The 17,160-nt window shown below is 39.6% G+C and overlaps 1 protein-coding gene across 1 annotated transcript; it reads right to left on the bottom strand.

Annotated features, from left to right (window-relative positions):
- Window positions 1–5,574: 5,574 nt before the first annotated feature.
- On the bottom strand, window positions 5,575–16,845 carry LOC140236921 (testis-specific serine/threonine-protein kinase 3-like). Its single transcript, XM_072316862.1, has 5 exons — window positions 15,853–16,845; window positions 12,194–12,404; window positions 8,457–8,541; window positions 7,073–7,193; window positions 5,575–6,413 (listed from the first exon to the last, which is right to left on the bottom strand). The coding sequence occupies exons 1-5, from the start codon at window positions 16,791–16,793 to the stop codon at window positions 6,317–6,319; spliced, it is 1,455 nt and encodes a 484-aa protein (XP_072172963.1). The 5' UTR covers window positions 16,794–16,845; the 3' UTR covers window positions 5,575–6,316.
- Window positions 16,846–17,160: the final 315 nt, after the last annotated feature.

Below are 17,160 nucleotides of genomic sequence, written 5' to 3'. Positions count from 1 at the left end.
GGGGGGGGGGGGGTGTGTGCATTGTCATTACAGGGGAGCCATTTTAAGTGCAGGTACTTTTTAGTGTTTCTCTGCCAAGAGTTAGATCTGGTGCATGACTATGTGTACCAATCTACATAAATGTTGTAAGTTATGAGAGATTGTGTTATGAAATTGTTGGTGTTGCTGGTGTGTAGTTTGTGTAAAGCAATGCTCTCTCATTTTATGATTTACATGTCACTGGATTATGATATATTCTTTCGCCTTCTGCTTCAAACCTTTACACATGATCTTCCAACATCTTTTTTTTTTTTTTTTTCATGTCAATTCTGGATCAATATTATCAAATGCTTCAATGGATTTTGATAGGTAACAAGCTGTCATTTCTATTCATCATGTAGTACGTAGCGATAAGCAATCCACTTTCCCTGGGACCAAACTCTCCAAAATACACTTACAATTAATTGTCCGATTCAAACAATACCAGCCCACTTTATTTCTTCCCCACCTCCCCCCCCCCCCCCCTTTTTTTTTTTCTTGTATTTGTTTATTTATTCTGATGAATACTGCAATCACTGATAATGTAATCTTGGTTGAGTTTGATTGCCTGATGATCCAAGTGATTTCTTTCATGTCCTGTTCCTATGGCTGCTCTGTGTTTCAACTTGCACTATGCCAAGGAAGATCTTACAATTGGCTAAAACTACACGATGAATTTGAGGGCAGCACCTTCCCAATTCTGGTGCATATGCCATGATGGTCAAACTTTGCCACAGAACTCCCCAAGTTCAACAGTTGGACAAGGGAGTTCTGACCATCAAGAGTGCCAAAGATATGTAAAACTCGGCTACCATAACTGTCTAGGAGTTGTGTGATCATGATTGCAATGTAGCTTTTGACAATGGTACAAATACATTGTGACGGAAAGCAGTCGTCATCATCCTAATTCTGCATAAAGATATGTCAAAGATGTAGAATTTATAAACCAGGTATATGGAGTTGACTAAGTTTTCAACCAACCTCAAGTAGTCATGTTAAGCCTTTGCATGATCAAGTATGATAGCAGTGGAATAATATTGTCACATTTTCAAAGTACCCAGAGAATGATTTTTTTTTTTGACATTGAAATTGTCAAGACTCAAAATCTTAATGCAATTGAGTTTTAAGTCTTTAGTGAAAACTTTCATTTTCCATAACCTCTTTGAATCAGAACATCTTTTTCCTGTAAGGATAGATTTTTTTTTTTTATTGGTTTTATAGTTCAGAGGTATCAAATGGAGTAGATGGGATTAATGCATTCATGCAATAAATGAAGAGTAGAAACTTGTGTTTGGTCCTAGGCTCTGTACTTATCACTGTAGTTGATGTCATCTCAGATTAAATCATTTTGTCACAATTGCAAAAAAAGAAAAGCTAAAATAAAATTGAAAAAAAAAATAATGCAGGTGTTGCTCTTTGTACATAAATGCAAGGCTTGTTTATCTACATATGCCTTGTTAAAGTAAGAAAAAAAGATTATATATGTGTCTGATTTTATCAATAAACTTGAATTGGAAATTCTTATGTTTGTGTGCTCAGTTTTGTTTTGTGACTGGTCAACAGCATACCTTTTGGAAGTAACTTGATTGGAAGTGCCATTACAGTAAAGTAACTTGATTGCAAGTGCCATTACAGTAAAGTCAGTACTCCATAAGATACGCAAACAGAGGGAAACTGACCAGAAATGAATATAATTTATTACTGGAAAAATGAGCAGAGAAAATGGGATTCTATTGGGATCCCATTTTCTTTGCAAATTTTTCCACCAATAAATTGTACACTGTACTCCATAGGATTAGATAAAAATGACATTGTGTTAGAACTGCTAAATTTGTCATCACCAGTTTGTTTCAAACAACCAACAACTGTAAATTAACAGGCAGTAGCCACAAGATGAAAATTAGTCCATTTTTGAAAAATGGTTAACCCTAACTAGGCCGGGCTATGTAGGTAGATGATAGAGCCGGGGGGGGGGGGGGGGGGGGCCTCCCAGGCCCCCCCTCCAGATCTCGGCCGTCGACCGCGCTATCGCGACGAAAATTGGCACACACATTGCCTATGATGTAATCTAAAGTACCATTAAGTTAATTTTTTCAAAAATTATCATTTCCACTAAATTATGCTAATTTATGCATAATGATGCATGAAATCAGACAATTTGGTATAAATCACTAAATAAAGCTCAAACAGGCACATTTTTTGTGTAAATATTCATTTTAGTGTCCTTAGCAAATGTAAGAGAAAAAAATTGCGTAATCAGAAAAAATTTCCTAAGTATTTTATTGTATTTTGAATTTTTATGTATTTCTTTGTTTTTTCGACTTTATGTTTTTCATTGTTTTTTCGATGAAATTTGTCCGCGACATCGTTCCGAACAAGAAAATATGTTATTCATTGATTTTAATCAAATAAAACCCCCAAAATAACCATGCTTTTATGAATTTGCCTGTAAACACAGTTTGCATTGAAATTGTACACGAATTCACGTTTTTTGAGCAATTTTTGGTCTGACATGCATGTGCATATTTATGCGCAACTTCGGAACCGCGCGCCCGGGCATCGCAAATTTGGTGTCAAAAGATGCGGGAGACTCGAAAGAAAAAAGTCATGAAACGTCGCGGCGATAGCTTCTCGCGTTAGCGATACATAGCGCGAAACGTCGAGGGGGGGGGCCTCGGAGGCCCCCCCCCCCCCCCCCGGCCTAGTTAGGGTTAACATGTTTTCAAAATGATCACTTGGATTTGGTGCAACAACATATGCACACTGAATGAGGTGATGTCTGTTTTTGCAATGCACGATGGGTGCTTAACATAAATACATTCCCACATTTTTAGGGATTCGTGGCAGAAATGTCACTCAAGTTGATTTCATTTGATATGTCACTGATTCATATCCAGATTTTTTTCCTCCTGAAAGAATGCTGACAAGACTGAGAATCCTTAAAAGATAAAATACTCATTCAAACTTTCAAGCTTTAAACTCATATTTTTGTAGTAGGTGATGAATTGATCCACACTTTCTGAAAAATTCTCTACCACTGCAATCTGTATGCATACTGTTGTATGAAAATTGTGAGAGCAGAAAAAAGGGAGCTAGGGTCACTGCCACTCACAATTACATTGTAAAAGTAAAAGGAAACTCAAGAAATAGGTTCAGATACCAACAAGATGAGGAGACTATGTAAAAGTTGATATGTTATTCTCTTGTTGCTAATTATTAAAAGGCATGTTGGCATGTTGATCACTGTCTCTGCTTTGATGGTTCATCAAAGATATACCTAAAACTGAACAGGGTTTAAAATATTTAATGTGATCAATCAGACAATTCTTTACACAATCAATTGCAAAAAGTCTTAAGTCATATTTATTCACACTATTGAAAAGCTTTCACACCAGATACTTGTGACAAGTACCTTCTAGATATGACATTAACAAGGAAAATGGACAGGCAATGAAATACTCATGCAACCTTTCTGAATACACAAGGAATGAAAGGAATTGCTTCTTTGGCACATTTGTCATCTGATTAAAGGACAAAGTGACCAATGCGTTTATGAAAATTTGCAAAGAATTTACAATAATTCCAGCTACCATGGCAACTGCCTACCAACAACCAACTAGCTGTAGTGAGCTTATGATTGTTGCTACATTCAACTTGAGAAATTGTGACTTACAATAATTTAACAGCAAATTAATATGCTTACTGCAGCGAAAGTTATACATATTCTTCCATATACCTTCTTATCATACTGTTCAAAGTAAAATGAAATAAAAACAATAATGCCACTTTTTCATTCAGCATTGTTTCCACTTCTGAGAATAACAACCAGTGCGTGAAAGTATGCACAAACAACACACTGAGATCTTTGCTGCTGGTTTAAAAAATGTATTCAAATTGGTCTAATGGAGTTTTACCGTTATGACTTAACAGAAGAGCAGTGTTTCATTCCTGTGAAAATGCTAAAAACAACAGCTTGCAAGACATTCGTGAATTGGAAGCAGAACATGTAGGTACAAAGAGGGGAATTTTTCTGGGCATACAGGTTCTCCAAGAGTCAGCCCCTACATATTTCTTAAATGATTTCAGGATTTCTTCCTATTATTTTCCATATGCAGTACTTGTTATGGCCAAATTTGCTAAAGGTATCATGCTAGATAGAAGTACAAACATGAAAATAAACAGTAAAATGCATTTACATGAAGAGGCATACACTGTCTAACACAAACAGGAAAAGAATAATTACATTACATATGGAAATGTCACCTTTATACTAGTTAGGCTTATACATTTTTAGTTTCAGTGTATGCTTTCAGCAAGGTATGACAGTTACTGATATAAGTGACTTTATGAAGTCATGAATAATCAAAGGTAAAGTCGGCTTTTCAAATTTAATTTAAATTTTTCTTAAAGATACTTTGATTTAAGCCCCCGTCACACTAGAGCGTATCTAGCCAACGAATGCCCAGCGGATCCGAAAATTTGGAGATACGCTCACATCCGTTGCTCATCGTTCGTGACCCGCTTGGCGTTCGCTGTATCCGCTAGCTGTTCGCAGAGATTCGCAGAGATCCGCCGGAGACAAATTTTGATTTTGGACATGTCCAAAATCTTGAGCGGATGACGAACGGAATGACAATACGCTTTGTGGTCGCTTAGCGCCCGCTGATCGAAAGTTGTGGTCGCTCTGCGTTCGCTTCTCATTCGTTCGCCGTTCGTCCAAATTCGCACAGCAAATCTGGACAGCACAGGTAGCATTTATCAGTTGGTCATCAGAAATGGAGGACGCTCAGAGATTTCAGATGCAATATCTTCTAGCTGTTCATCAACATGAGTATGACCTAAACCAGCTGGCAATCGCCAAATACATCCAAGACAAGAGAAAACGGATGAGAGGAAAACATCGAAGAACGATGTGGACCAGGGCCTGGATCCGAAGACGAGGGCAGTTCGGGTTGTACAATCAGCTTCTCATCGAACTTCCGGGATATTAAAGTCCCGGCGTTTGCCTCTGGCTTTTTTTTTTTTTCGCTGAAGGTCCAGGCTAGGAACAGTTGGAGGCACCAGACGTAATGGAGGATGTTGGACTCCCCACATCATCGTCAACGTGATCATCAGAAGGAACACAGGAATCTTGAGGACTGTCGAGGGTAATGACATCAGCAGCACTTGGTGGTGACTTCTCCTTCCTTCTTTTGGGGGCCATTCTCACAATCACAACGTTAATCGACACTGTCACTACTCAAAATGATTTGGGAAAATGTGCGTCAGTCGAGATCCGTCACGTGACTGCCGCAGTATCGCTCTGCATATGTTGGGCATTCGCTCCTCATTCGCTTTGTCCGCTCAGCATCCGCTGGACGGACTGTACGCATTCGCTTTCATTCGCTACTAAATCCGCTCGTAACACGGTTAGCATATGCTCATCATTCGTTAGGCGAACGTTCGAAAACGACGTTTTGCTTGCGGATTCGAGCGGATTCGAGCGTATCTGGACTTTGCCAAATTTTGCCCATCCGCTAGGCATTCGCTGATTTATACGCTGTAGTGTGACGGGGGCTTAAATGCAAGCTTTTTGCAACCAATTATGCATGATGAAGTTAACACACACATTGCATGAACACTGTGCACTTGGGGAATGTTTAAAAAAAGAACAAAGAAGAGAAAACGTTACACGCAACTTACTTGCCTGTATGTATGCAGGACGCAGCAATTCATAAAATAGCTAGACCATTTCCTATGGGGACCTGCAGCTACCGTGACCAGCTGAAGCAGTGGTGAAAATGGCTTTCAGACAACCAACCAGCTGTACACATGTCCCCATTGCTGGCAGCTGCAACATTTAAATGCTTCATTCGTTTTAGTGAATTAATGGCAGGAACCATGATGTGCGTAATGCAAAAGAGATCCTCTTGTACTGCATGACTTCCTTTTGATGTCTCCTCAATACAGATATGACATACCAGTACCCATCTCGCATACCTTGGGAATGAGTACTGACGGAGATGATGTAACATAATATTATCTATCCCTGCACCGTATGTGTCTAACTATTCTTCTATATTCTACCTCTACCTGTCTCATAAACCGCAAAGATCGGTACATAAAAAGAAATGTTCATGATAACACCAATGATGCTGGGGGGGGGGGGGGGAATCCCCATCTGCCATTAGGTGACATCACTCCATGCCACACAGCTGATGACCAATCATCATCCGGCTCAGCACGAGGTGTATAAGTTTACAGTACGCTATTCAACAAGAGTGTCCACTTGGCATCCCTTTTAGGACTGACCACTTTCCTATTTCGCTGCTTCCTTGCTGAGGTTCACATAAATCTTCTCCTTGATCCACTCCTTGTTTCGAGGCACATAGTAGCATTTTGAATCTGTGTCCAATCTGGGAATAAAATATTAAAAACCAACATCCAAAAAAATGAATAGTGAATTACATGTGGGATGTATAACACTGAACTAGCAAAATCAATATATCATTATAATTATAAATCTGCGCAGTTTGAGGTTCACATTACTTTTTATGACTTAATAATGAGTTAATATAACATTACTTTTTATTCCCCATTTATCATCTGCAAAAAGCTTACTTACATATATGAATATTTCATTTTCTTCAAGGAAAGAAATCATCTACATTTCTTAGTCAACTTCAGGTATGAATTACCTTTGTCATATTGTATACAATATGCATTTATGCAATGCCCATTGTGTCGTCACTACAGCCTTGTCTCATTATGAGAACCATTTACCTTAGTTGCAATTTTTTTCTAACTTTATTACATAATTTAACCAAGATCTCAGAGTGAGTGCTAAAATAGCAAACAAATTTGCAAATCGCAGAGCAATAAATATGGTTACAACGATCATCAGCATCAAATAGACAAGCCACTAAATTGTTTAAAATGATGATGCTCATGATGAGGGTAGTTACTCTGACCAACAAAGAAATAACAGCACTTTTTGAAACAACAAGAAGTCAGTATACATGTACCAAGATATGGGCATTAGTTAGATCCCTTTTTAGATACATAGTACACTTACACTAGACAAGACAGATCTGTAAGTTTGTCGATGAACTCAAACAGCTCACTGATGTCATAGGTAATGGAGGGACTGCTTGGGTGGACCTTCTTTAAATGCTCCTCAAATATTCTGCAGATCCCTGGGTTATAAAACAAACAAACAAAGTTAAGCATCAGTAGTATACACCAAACACATGTGGCTTTTTATGTAGGTTTATAATTGAAATCTTAAAATGCATATTTATGTGAATATTACAAGACAATCCCATAGGAAATAAAGCTATAAGAGTAGTATTAGTATGGTACTGGTCATGAGTGTTGGAGAGGAGTGATAATCAACACAGATATATCACATTTTATATTTTGGATCAAAAATTTATCCTCTGGTGATTGGTTGAAAGGGCTTCACGTGATTACAGGTATTTTCAGCTATGTCAGAAAGTTGACATTCCATAAGTACTATTTGCAATGTGACGTCACTTCTATGATGACATTTTGCAAATACAACCGTAGTATACTATTTGCAAAATGATGTCACAAAGCAATGCTGAAACTGTGTGCAGCTCTGTACCCGTCACTCTGTAAAATGTAACAATTTCTATTAAAGCAATTGTTACATCACAAATCAATTTTGACATTGTGCACTGCTTGAAGCATCAGTCTGTGAAATGTATCAATTTCTAACAAAACAATTGTGACATCATAAAAACAATTCTGACATTGCGTGTTGCTTTGCACTGTGCGTCGCACTTAAAATGTAACATTTTTAACAAACATCACAAACACTATGCTTCTGCATGTAGGATCCCTTCACAACATTACTTCCACCATACGACTCTGCTTTGCATCTCCCCCCCCCCCCCCATTTCCCCTTCTTTTGTTTGAATTTTTGATCCAAAATATAAAACAAATATACTTTGCCTAATTTCGAGTTTCTTGTTTCTTGGGCCTCGGTGCCTACAAAAGAACTATTCACTTTGGGGCTGCGCCTCTCAGTGAATAGTTCTTTTGGAGTCACCTCTGCCCATAGTTTTAACAAGAAACTCTCAAGGCCAAGTATATTTGTATATTAATGTGTCAGAAGCGCGGTACAGGCTGACAGTTTAAAGCTGTCAAAATACAATTACAAATGATTCTACAACTGTATCCATTTACTTTGATACTAATCATGTCAATTTCTTAATGTTATTGTTTATAAATATCTATTCTTTTTCTTTTAAAACATTTTGTTTGAAGCATGTTATACATGTTGTAATTTCAAATATCATTGTATGTTTCAGCCGAGAACAGATGAGAGAACGAAAACCAAGCAAGGTGCATTATCAACCAGTTCATTCAATGCATATTATGCCTCAGCATTTACCCCTTCCCTATTCCAGGGGAAAAAACATTGATGAACCTACCTTCCATACACTCTTTGATGCTGTTGTAGTCAGAGTATGTCTTGGATTCAGGGGTGGAAGGTTGAATGAGCATGATAGTGTGCGCCTGTGAAGAGAAAAGACAGATGTTTATCCAAATGCCAGTAGACAGCAATATGGTAAGAACACATAATATAATGCAGGCACTCCTAGCAGGGCTGGACAATGTTTTTTTTTTTTCTTCTTCTTCTTCTTCTTTTTTATTTATTTATTTATTTTTTTTTTTGGGGGGGGGGGGGGGAGAGGGCTACATTAGTTTTTTTGTTTTTTGTTTTTTGTTTTTTCTGGTGGCCCCCGTTCAGGCTACTAAAATCTTTGAATTTGAATTTTGGGGGACCGAATAAAAAATAACAGGATATTATATAATCGGACTACCAAATACAGATGGACCTTTTGGAATTTTTTGGTGGCCCAACATCAATCTTCAGGGGCCCCTGGTGGCCACCACTAAATGATGTCAAGCCCTGCCTAGCACTTTCTTTTAGATCTATAGCCTCACAGGGTAAAGTAGACTCTGTCATGACATAGACTAGATCCACGCGTACCGGTACTACTCATGTAGGCCTTCTCGCTAGTGTAAAATAAAAGGCCTTTTATCTGATGTTACATTGTTAGATCTACACTGATGATGAGTAAGTTTCTGCAAGTTTCCTGACATTTAATGATTTATCTAGCAAGACAGCAGATTGAATTTACTGTCGTTCTGCATTCTAGTTTGTTTAAACCATTTTTTTTTTTAAAGATAAGGAGTTCAGGTCAGCTCATCCCTCAGGAGGCTCCATCTCAGGCTTTCAACTGAGATGAGGGATAAACCCAATGAGAATGAGTATGATAGGCCTAGATCTACATACAGCTACAGGTATGGTATTACTGGACAGCATGGTAATTCTGGACGCACACATTTTTGCATACTAATGACATTCAGTACACGCGGGACTTAGTAGACTAGCCTCATAGAGGGTTGTATCGGCCGACATTGCAAAAGATGTGACACAAAAATGTAAAAATGCCAAGAACTTCACATGTCAACTCAGATTTAGAAGAAGATGTTGATTTATGACAAGACTTTATCGCCTTTTAACTGTTCAAAATGTTCATGTTAGACATTTTACCATTTTACCGAAAAAATAAGAAATTTGAGCCTCAATTGTTTGCCAATTTTGTTGTTGTTGTTGTTGTTGTCCGCCCGGTAAGAATGAGTACGGTGAATCGTGGGTACGAATTGTGATTCTGGTACAACTACAAGGACAAGATGCGAAAGACGTCGATCATTCCATTACGAAAATCATGTCATGTCCGGAATAACGTGACAATTACACCGCGCTAAAAGACAACTTTTTGGAGAGGGGTATGGAATGGCATGGCTACTTGTAGCCCGACCAGACGCCATGCGAAGCATTGTAGCACAGCGTCAGACGGACTGTGATCCACCAATCTACTAAAGACCCTCGAACACGGCCACACAACAACAAAACTGTTGAAAATTTCTACATTCTTATCACAAATTTAACGAATCACTCACGTGAATTGAAATGCTTGGACTATGACTCATGAGCATGGTATATCAGTCCATAGCGAGCCCTCACGCAACATACATGTAGCAAAAAGTCCAATCTTAACCCGGAATGCTGTGATCATCGCTGGGCGATCAAAAAAAATCTTTCCCAGCTTTGAACGATGCAAATTGCGCTGCTAGAATTTGTACGCCCGCACAGTCGACAGCGCCTCCTTTGCCCACATTTTGCAGTGCTGCGCCAACATTTCGAATCATTTCTGCGATTTCTACAATTTCTGCAGCGTATACTATTAAATTTTTTTTTAAAGGCTTCATTTTCGGTAAGTTGTGATATCTGTATGTCAATATCGATAGCTAAAGACAGAAGCTAAATAGATAAAGTTTTCATTTTACATAGTCTGAGTAACAAATATGGTGCAGTAAATTCAGAATAGTGTCGGCGCCCCAGAATTTACAGCCCTGCTGTCATGTCGCAACGCGACACTTATGATTGTGTACAGTGACAGGGCTGTGACCTAGCCCCGGAGACCGCGCCGCCAGGCGCGGTCCTGGCGGCTTCCCCGCAGTTTCGCTTATGTGAGCTCCCCTATTGCCACATGCGGCGACTTCACAAATAAACAATAACTAAATTTCGATAATGAACACAGTAACGATCAGAATTGAAGTATAGATTACTTCATTGGCTTGGTTCTTCTCACCAATTCATCTGGAAACTGCAAAATTTTCCACATTTTTTACGAGTAAGCGACCTGCCCCTTGCTGCCATTTTGAACGTGTATCCATTTGCACGCATCTACGCATGCGTAAATAATGACGTCATCGGTAGGGAAGCTCAAGGATATGAATAATGCATAATTACTCAGTGCATAATTACAAGGTGAAATGAATATGCATCAAACAGTTCATTTTCAACGTTTGCAATACTGTAGTACAGTACTGTATCATTTTGTATACAATTACACGGCTGGCTTAGTTACAACTACTAACAGTCTAGTTTATATAGAATTGTGATTTGAATCACAGCATCATGGATGCCATATTCAGTGAGATAGAGGAAGAGGTGGGGTTTCAGTTTTTCCTTGTTTTTTTTTTTCCCCATCGGCCGCATCGTCGATGTACATAATACTAGTAACATTGTAAATGAATATTCATGAACTCAGTGTGCATGATCAAGACATTATTATTATTATTTTGTAAGCGATTCAAGCAGCATTACTGGAACACATTTTCTCGGCGTATTAAGGGTACGGAAAAAAAAAATGCCAGCAGCATGTTGTTGTTGTTATTTCATTTTTTTTTTTTTTGGCGTGTATCATTCATTTATGAATATTTACGTCTGTAGCAAGTGATACGTAGCCTTTTGTCAAGGCCCTCTTGCTGTATGGTGTGGAGAGCCAGTCGAGTGGGGTAGCGCTGTGCGCTCGGATGGACTAGCTTCGCTCGTCCGTTCGCTCTTCAGTTACAGCGAGAGGGCCTTGACAAAAGGCTAGCAATACAGTTCAAGTATTCTGTGCGCTTGTGCAAGTGATTGTGAATTCTGTGAACATAGGTGAGCTGCTTATAAGACATCATTTTGTGTATCACAAGCAATGAAATGCATCAAACAGTCGCCGATGATAGTCATTTAGGTTTCATCGACCCATGTGAGTATTCCTAGTAGTTTCTGTAGAAAAATTAAGGAAATATAGCGCCGCAAAGGCACCCGTTTGTTCAACATGAAGATCTTGAATGGGACCACGGCGCAGCCGCCACACTCCGTGTGGCGGCTGTCGCAGTTAGGCTGTGACCCTGTGTATATAGTTAGGCTACTTGAACACTGGAAGTCTATTTTCCCAAAATCGGAGTGAATAGTTTTCATAATTTTGCCGGATTCGTAATTTCCAGGACTTTATGAATAACTGGTGCTATTTTTGGCCAAATTTTTTCCCTCTGAGTATATCTGATATACGATCCACTCTCCTCACTTACAACAGTTTGTACGTAAATTTACCTCACAATGACATTGGGAAATTCTGACAAACGCATAAATGCATGTATCGGACTATGGTAGAAGTTGCGATACCAACAATCTCGTAAGAAATTAATTACCAAACGATAGGTTATGTATTGAATACATTTAAAATACCCCCTATCTACCTCCTTGTCAGTTGCATGATGAAAACCTAATTAACTCACTCTGATGAGCTAATAATCACTAACTTACCATTGTTTCGTGAGGATGCTTCGACGCTGTGGTCCACACTACACGATGCACGCCGCCGTCGCATACCGTGTAGTTAACTACACGCGCATGCGTGATGCGTCTACTTTCTGCTGGAGCTGAATGCAGTGGTTCCATCCAAGTACAGATTGAACTTAGGCTCACAGTGGGTCTCTGGCACCGGAGGAGATCGTCAAGCGAGGAGGCGACAACACTGGACGACAAGCAATGAGCCATCGGAATTAACTCATGTGCACATTTGTGGAAAGTGTCCTTCTCTATTCTTTTCTTCTTTTTATTCAGTTGGTTTGGTACTTCACTAATTTTCATAGCGACACAATGACTAAACTTGCCTGACGTAACAAATTATATAGATGATGACTGGTGGGGGAGGGAACATACCGAATGTTCCACCCGAAGGGCTTGAAATGCTATTGAGGGAAGTTATAAGTCCCGAGACGAAGTCGAGGGACTTATAGCCTCCCGAAATACTAGTAGCATTTCAAACTCTGAGGGTGGAACGTTTGGTACATGTTCCCGACAACAAAAGTCATCATCTGTTAAATGACTGTCATGGGTTAGTCAGATACGTCAAATACGGTCAACGTCAACCACCAGCACAACGCACTCGATCGCTCGCGCAGAGCCAAATTCACTGTGCGCGGGTCCTTCTGTTAATTGTTACGTGAAAATGTTTTCCCATGGAGTTTGAAACATTACAAAAATGTTCTCCCAGCCATGGGTGAACATAACCAATATTCCTCCATCACGTGACTGTGTTTGCATAGCCAATCACTAACCGGTACTTGACTAACCCATTAAATATAATGGAATTAATGTTAACCAGGGGTGACTGTTGTGGGAAGCATTCATTTTATTGTTTTGCGTTGAATGTATTAAAAAAAAACAACAACAACGATTGTTATTACCAAACACTTGACTATGCTTTTAAATGAGAGCTTGTTCCTTTCAGGTGAATATGTTGACAAGCACTATTCATTAAGATTATACATGAATAATTATTACATCACAGATGCTTATCTCAGTGAACAACACATGCTTGTAAGTTGCAATGGCTAATGACCTTTTTTTTTTCTACTCGTGCGCAAAATGGAACTGTACAAAATGTCTTTTTTATTGCACTTGGCGCAAATTAATACGCGTTTCTCTTGACGTAAATAAACTCTCGAAAATAGAGGGAATGATAGAGAAAATAAAACCAGAAAATGCTTACTACAGCAAAAGATAGAAGATGTCGGAAAGATTTTTACTCTCTTAATCAAAGAATTAACTTGAACACCTTCTCCAAAATATCGAAGGGGATGTTTATTCCCTTTATCTTTTCATCAATCCCCTTATCTGTATCTCTTTCTGTCACCGCCGTCCGGCATCTTAGTTATTATGACACGTTTCTCTTTTGAAGGACAACAAGGCAAGCGCCATAATGTGTCTCGCCCATTCGCGTACAAGAAATTGTACGCGAATGGGATATAACAGATTTAAAAAAAAAAAAAAGAGATATACCAGATAAAAAGAGATATAAAAGGGTAAAAATTTATGGTAAAAAAAGAAACGCGCCATAAAAACTTAACATTGGGCTCTATAAGTTCGTTGACCCCTGCTTGTGACCTTTGACCTTGTGGTGATCATCCACTCCCCAAGGGACATCTACCATCCAAGTTTAGTCACAAACAGACCTATGGATCAAAAGTTATGACCCATAATAGAAACGCGCCATAAAAACTTAACATTGGGCTCCAAAAGTTCGTTGACACATGCTTGTGACCATTGACCTTGTGGTGACCATTCACTCCCCAAGGGACATCTACAATCCAAGTTTGGTCACAAATGGAGTTATGGATCAAAAGTTATGACCCATAATAGAAACGCGCCATAAAAACTTAACATTGGGCCCTAAAGTTCATTGATCCCTGCCTGTGAACTTTGACCTTGAGGTGACCTTATGGTAAAATGTGAAACTTTGAATGACCCCTCTTCCCTCGAAATTTGATTGCAATTGAAGCCCAGAGTAAAGAGTTATTGAAGTTTTTGTAGCGTTACGGACAGACGACGGACGGACGACGGACGGACAGACGCCGCAGGCGATCCCTTAGTCTCCCCTCACCTCCGGTGGGTTCGACAAAAATGTCAGACAGGGAGCACGTCTTTGAAGCCCAAAGTGATCAATCAGTCTCACACACACACAAACACACACACATCCTTTCCCCCTTGATCTTTATTGATTTCATTCAAATCATACATGAATCACCCCCTCTTTGGGCAATTCAAAACATAAACAAATTAATTTTAAATATACAGCAATTTCTTTTTCTTCATCCCGATATCCCATTATAAACACATACATAAATGTTAGATTTTCTTTAGCCTATGGGTGATAGAGGTTCCTAGGAGAGTTGGCTATATATAACGGTGGCGTCGTGATGGAAAAAATAGAAAAACAAAGGAAAGTTATTTAACCCCAACACCTCATAACACGTATACCCCCGCCCCTTAAAATAATACGAGTTTGGTCAGAACCGTGAGAAAAGAACACGCGTTTTTATCAAATTCTTTTTCGATTATAGGTCATTGAGCAATGAGCATCACACAGAAATTTAATATGGGCATATAATGCCTCAAATGAAACATATTATGCAGATGATAAAAAAAAAGTTACGAATAAGGCACATTCAAAACCAGGACTTCCGAAAATTGAAACACTTACAAAATGTCTGTAAGAGTCACGTTTATTGCATAATTTGACACGTTTACTTAATTGCGAGATACGGTTATTCAAGAGTTGTAATTCTAAGAGCACTTTCTTCCCTGTTTCCTCAGCTGCTTGATTCTTTTTTTTTTGTCTTTTTTTTTCTTCAGCGTGATAGAAAACAAAAGTCAAATTAAACATTTTATTACGTTTGCTAGAGCACTCTACCTGAAATACATACATAACTTGGAAAATAGCTTCTTAGACGTTTCAATTTTAAGAGCTTTGATTAGATCCGCATGAATTCTTATCATCTACATTATAGTCATATCATAGTTATCGTGATTAATTATCAAAGCCTTGAACTTTCCCTTGGTATGGTAGATAAATGTTTGATTTAGTCTGTGATTTTTTTCCTCACGTATTTTTTCTCTGTTATATTTTTTCATCTCCAACTTTACGTTCTTTTCATCATATTTAATCTATTTGCTGCAAACAGTATGTGTAATGTGTTATTAAACAGTTGTTAGTAATCAAAATGAAATTAGAATTCCCGTTGCTGTGAAAATATAAAATGCAATTAGAAATTTTTGCCCGACATCGTGAGCTTTTACCTTACCCCTGCAATTTGGGTTTGTATGTGCGTCTTTGTATGTGTGACTGTCTGTCTGTTTTTGCAAAGTTTCGTACATGTTGGTCTTTAAACCGTCATCCGAGCATTCGATTATGACATTGTGTATGTATGTTCTGTATGTTTTCCTCCTATATAGCGATGATTGGATGAAAAGAAGGAGAACAAACAAAAGTCGTGTTGCTTCACAATATCGACCTTATATCAGTGATAATCAGGCCATGTCTTCTTACAACCCTACTTAGACTGGAGGCAGTTTTTAAAGACACATTCCCCGGTACACCATCCAGTATAGCAGTTTGGCTCCGTTAATCAGCCATCGACATCTGCGCCTGGTTGAGCCACTCACTCTCCAGGACGTTACCCAAATCCATCCTGTCTGCAGGAGAGATGGTCAGCATACCTCTGATCAGCTCGCGACACTCCTCCCTCACCCCTCCTCCCATACCGAAGTGCACCCCAGCGCACTGGGACTGGAGGATCTTGCGGATGTTGGTCACATCATCGCCGAAAGGCATCACTCCACTTACCAAGATGTAGAGGACCACGCCCAAGGCCCAGACGTCACTCTTGAAGGGATTGTACATCACCGAGCGAATAATTTCGGGAGCAGCGTAGGCGGCAGAACCACAGAAAGTGTCGCTCAAGTCGCCCTTCCCTACCCGCCTCACGAAACCGAAATCACTGAGCTTGATGTTGAATCGGGTGTCGAGAAGGAGGTTCTCGCACTTCACATCGCGATGTACCAAACCCATGCCGTGCATGTAGAAGAGTGCACGAGCTGTTTGCATTCCCCACGTCCTCGCCAATCTCTCCGGCACGGGCCCCCTGGTGACTAGGCGGATGTACTCCAAGACGTCACCAGACTCGGCAAATTCGAGGATCATGTAGACTTTGCCGTTCTGTTCGAACCAGTCGTGGGTACGCAGGACGTTCGGGTGTCGGAGGTGACGGGCGAGAGCAAGTTCTCGCGGCAAAAAGTTTCGCTGGTAATCGCGCGGGGCTCGCTTTCGATCAATGATCTTTACGGCTACTCGTTTCTTGGTGGACGTCATAACGGCCATCCTCACTTTGGAGTAGCTTCCAGATCCTAGTTTATGGGCAAGACAATATCCTCGGCTCAGCATTACGGCGTTATCATTCGGGGTAGATATCGGTGGGTGCTCAGCAGGTGCCCTAACCGCCGGCTGCTTTGACGATCGAGTTTGCGACGCAGTCATACTTGTCATTTTCATTCGGATTTTATTTGCTGAACTTTGCATCATAAAAACTAGCTAATGTGCCCTTAATATTGAGTGCATGCCTAAATGCTGTTTTCACTTAATATGATAAACAGTTATATTAGCACCTTGTTCTCGTGCCCATCGCAATGTATACACGAGGTATTAGTTTCCATCAACGCGCAGATATCAAACATACCTTGTCACCAAGCGTCATCAAGCGCGCATTGTTGCGTCATCACTTTGTCAATGATAGAAAGCGTTCTCTCTCGTGCACAATGCGTATTACACTCCTCGAGTTTGAGGACAAAGAAAATGCATACTCATGAAGTGTACACTGTATTTCATTATATTTGATTTAAATCCGGCTAGAAGAAAAGAAACGCCAATCAGACACTCACTTGCATCGTGT

The sequence above is a fragment of the Diadema setosum genome, chromosome 1 (assembly GCF_964275005.1).
Source record: "Diadema setosum chromosome 1, eeDiaSeto1, whole genome shotgun sequence".
Lineage (NCBI taxonomy): Eukaryota > Metazoa > Echinodermata > Echinoidea > Diadematoida > Diadematidae > Diadema > Diadema setosum.
This window is presented reverse-complemented; position numbering and strand designations above follow the sequence as displayed.

What these genes read in the sequence shown, in the direction of transcription:
- LOC140236921 (XM_072316862.1), bottom strand. Translation starts at nt 16,793, where the DNA reads ATGATGCAAAGTTCAGCAAATAAAATCCGAATGAAAATGACAAGTATG. An exon ending in AGCATCCTCACGAAACAATG is followed by an intron (nt 8,542 to 12,193) that starts GTAAGTTAGTGA and finishes TTCTCTTCACAG; the next exon opens with GCGCACACTATCATGCTCAT. An exon ending in ACAGATCTGTCTTGTCTAGT is followed by an intron (nt 6,414 to 7,072) that starts GTAAGTGTACTA and finishes TTTTATTCCCAG; the next exon opens with ATTGGACACAGATTCAAAAT.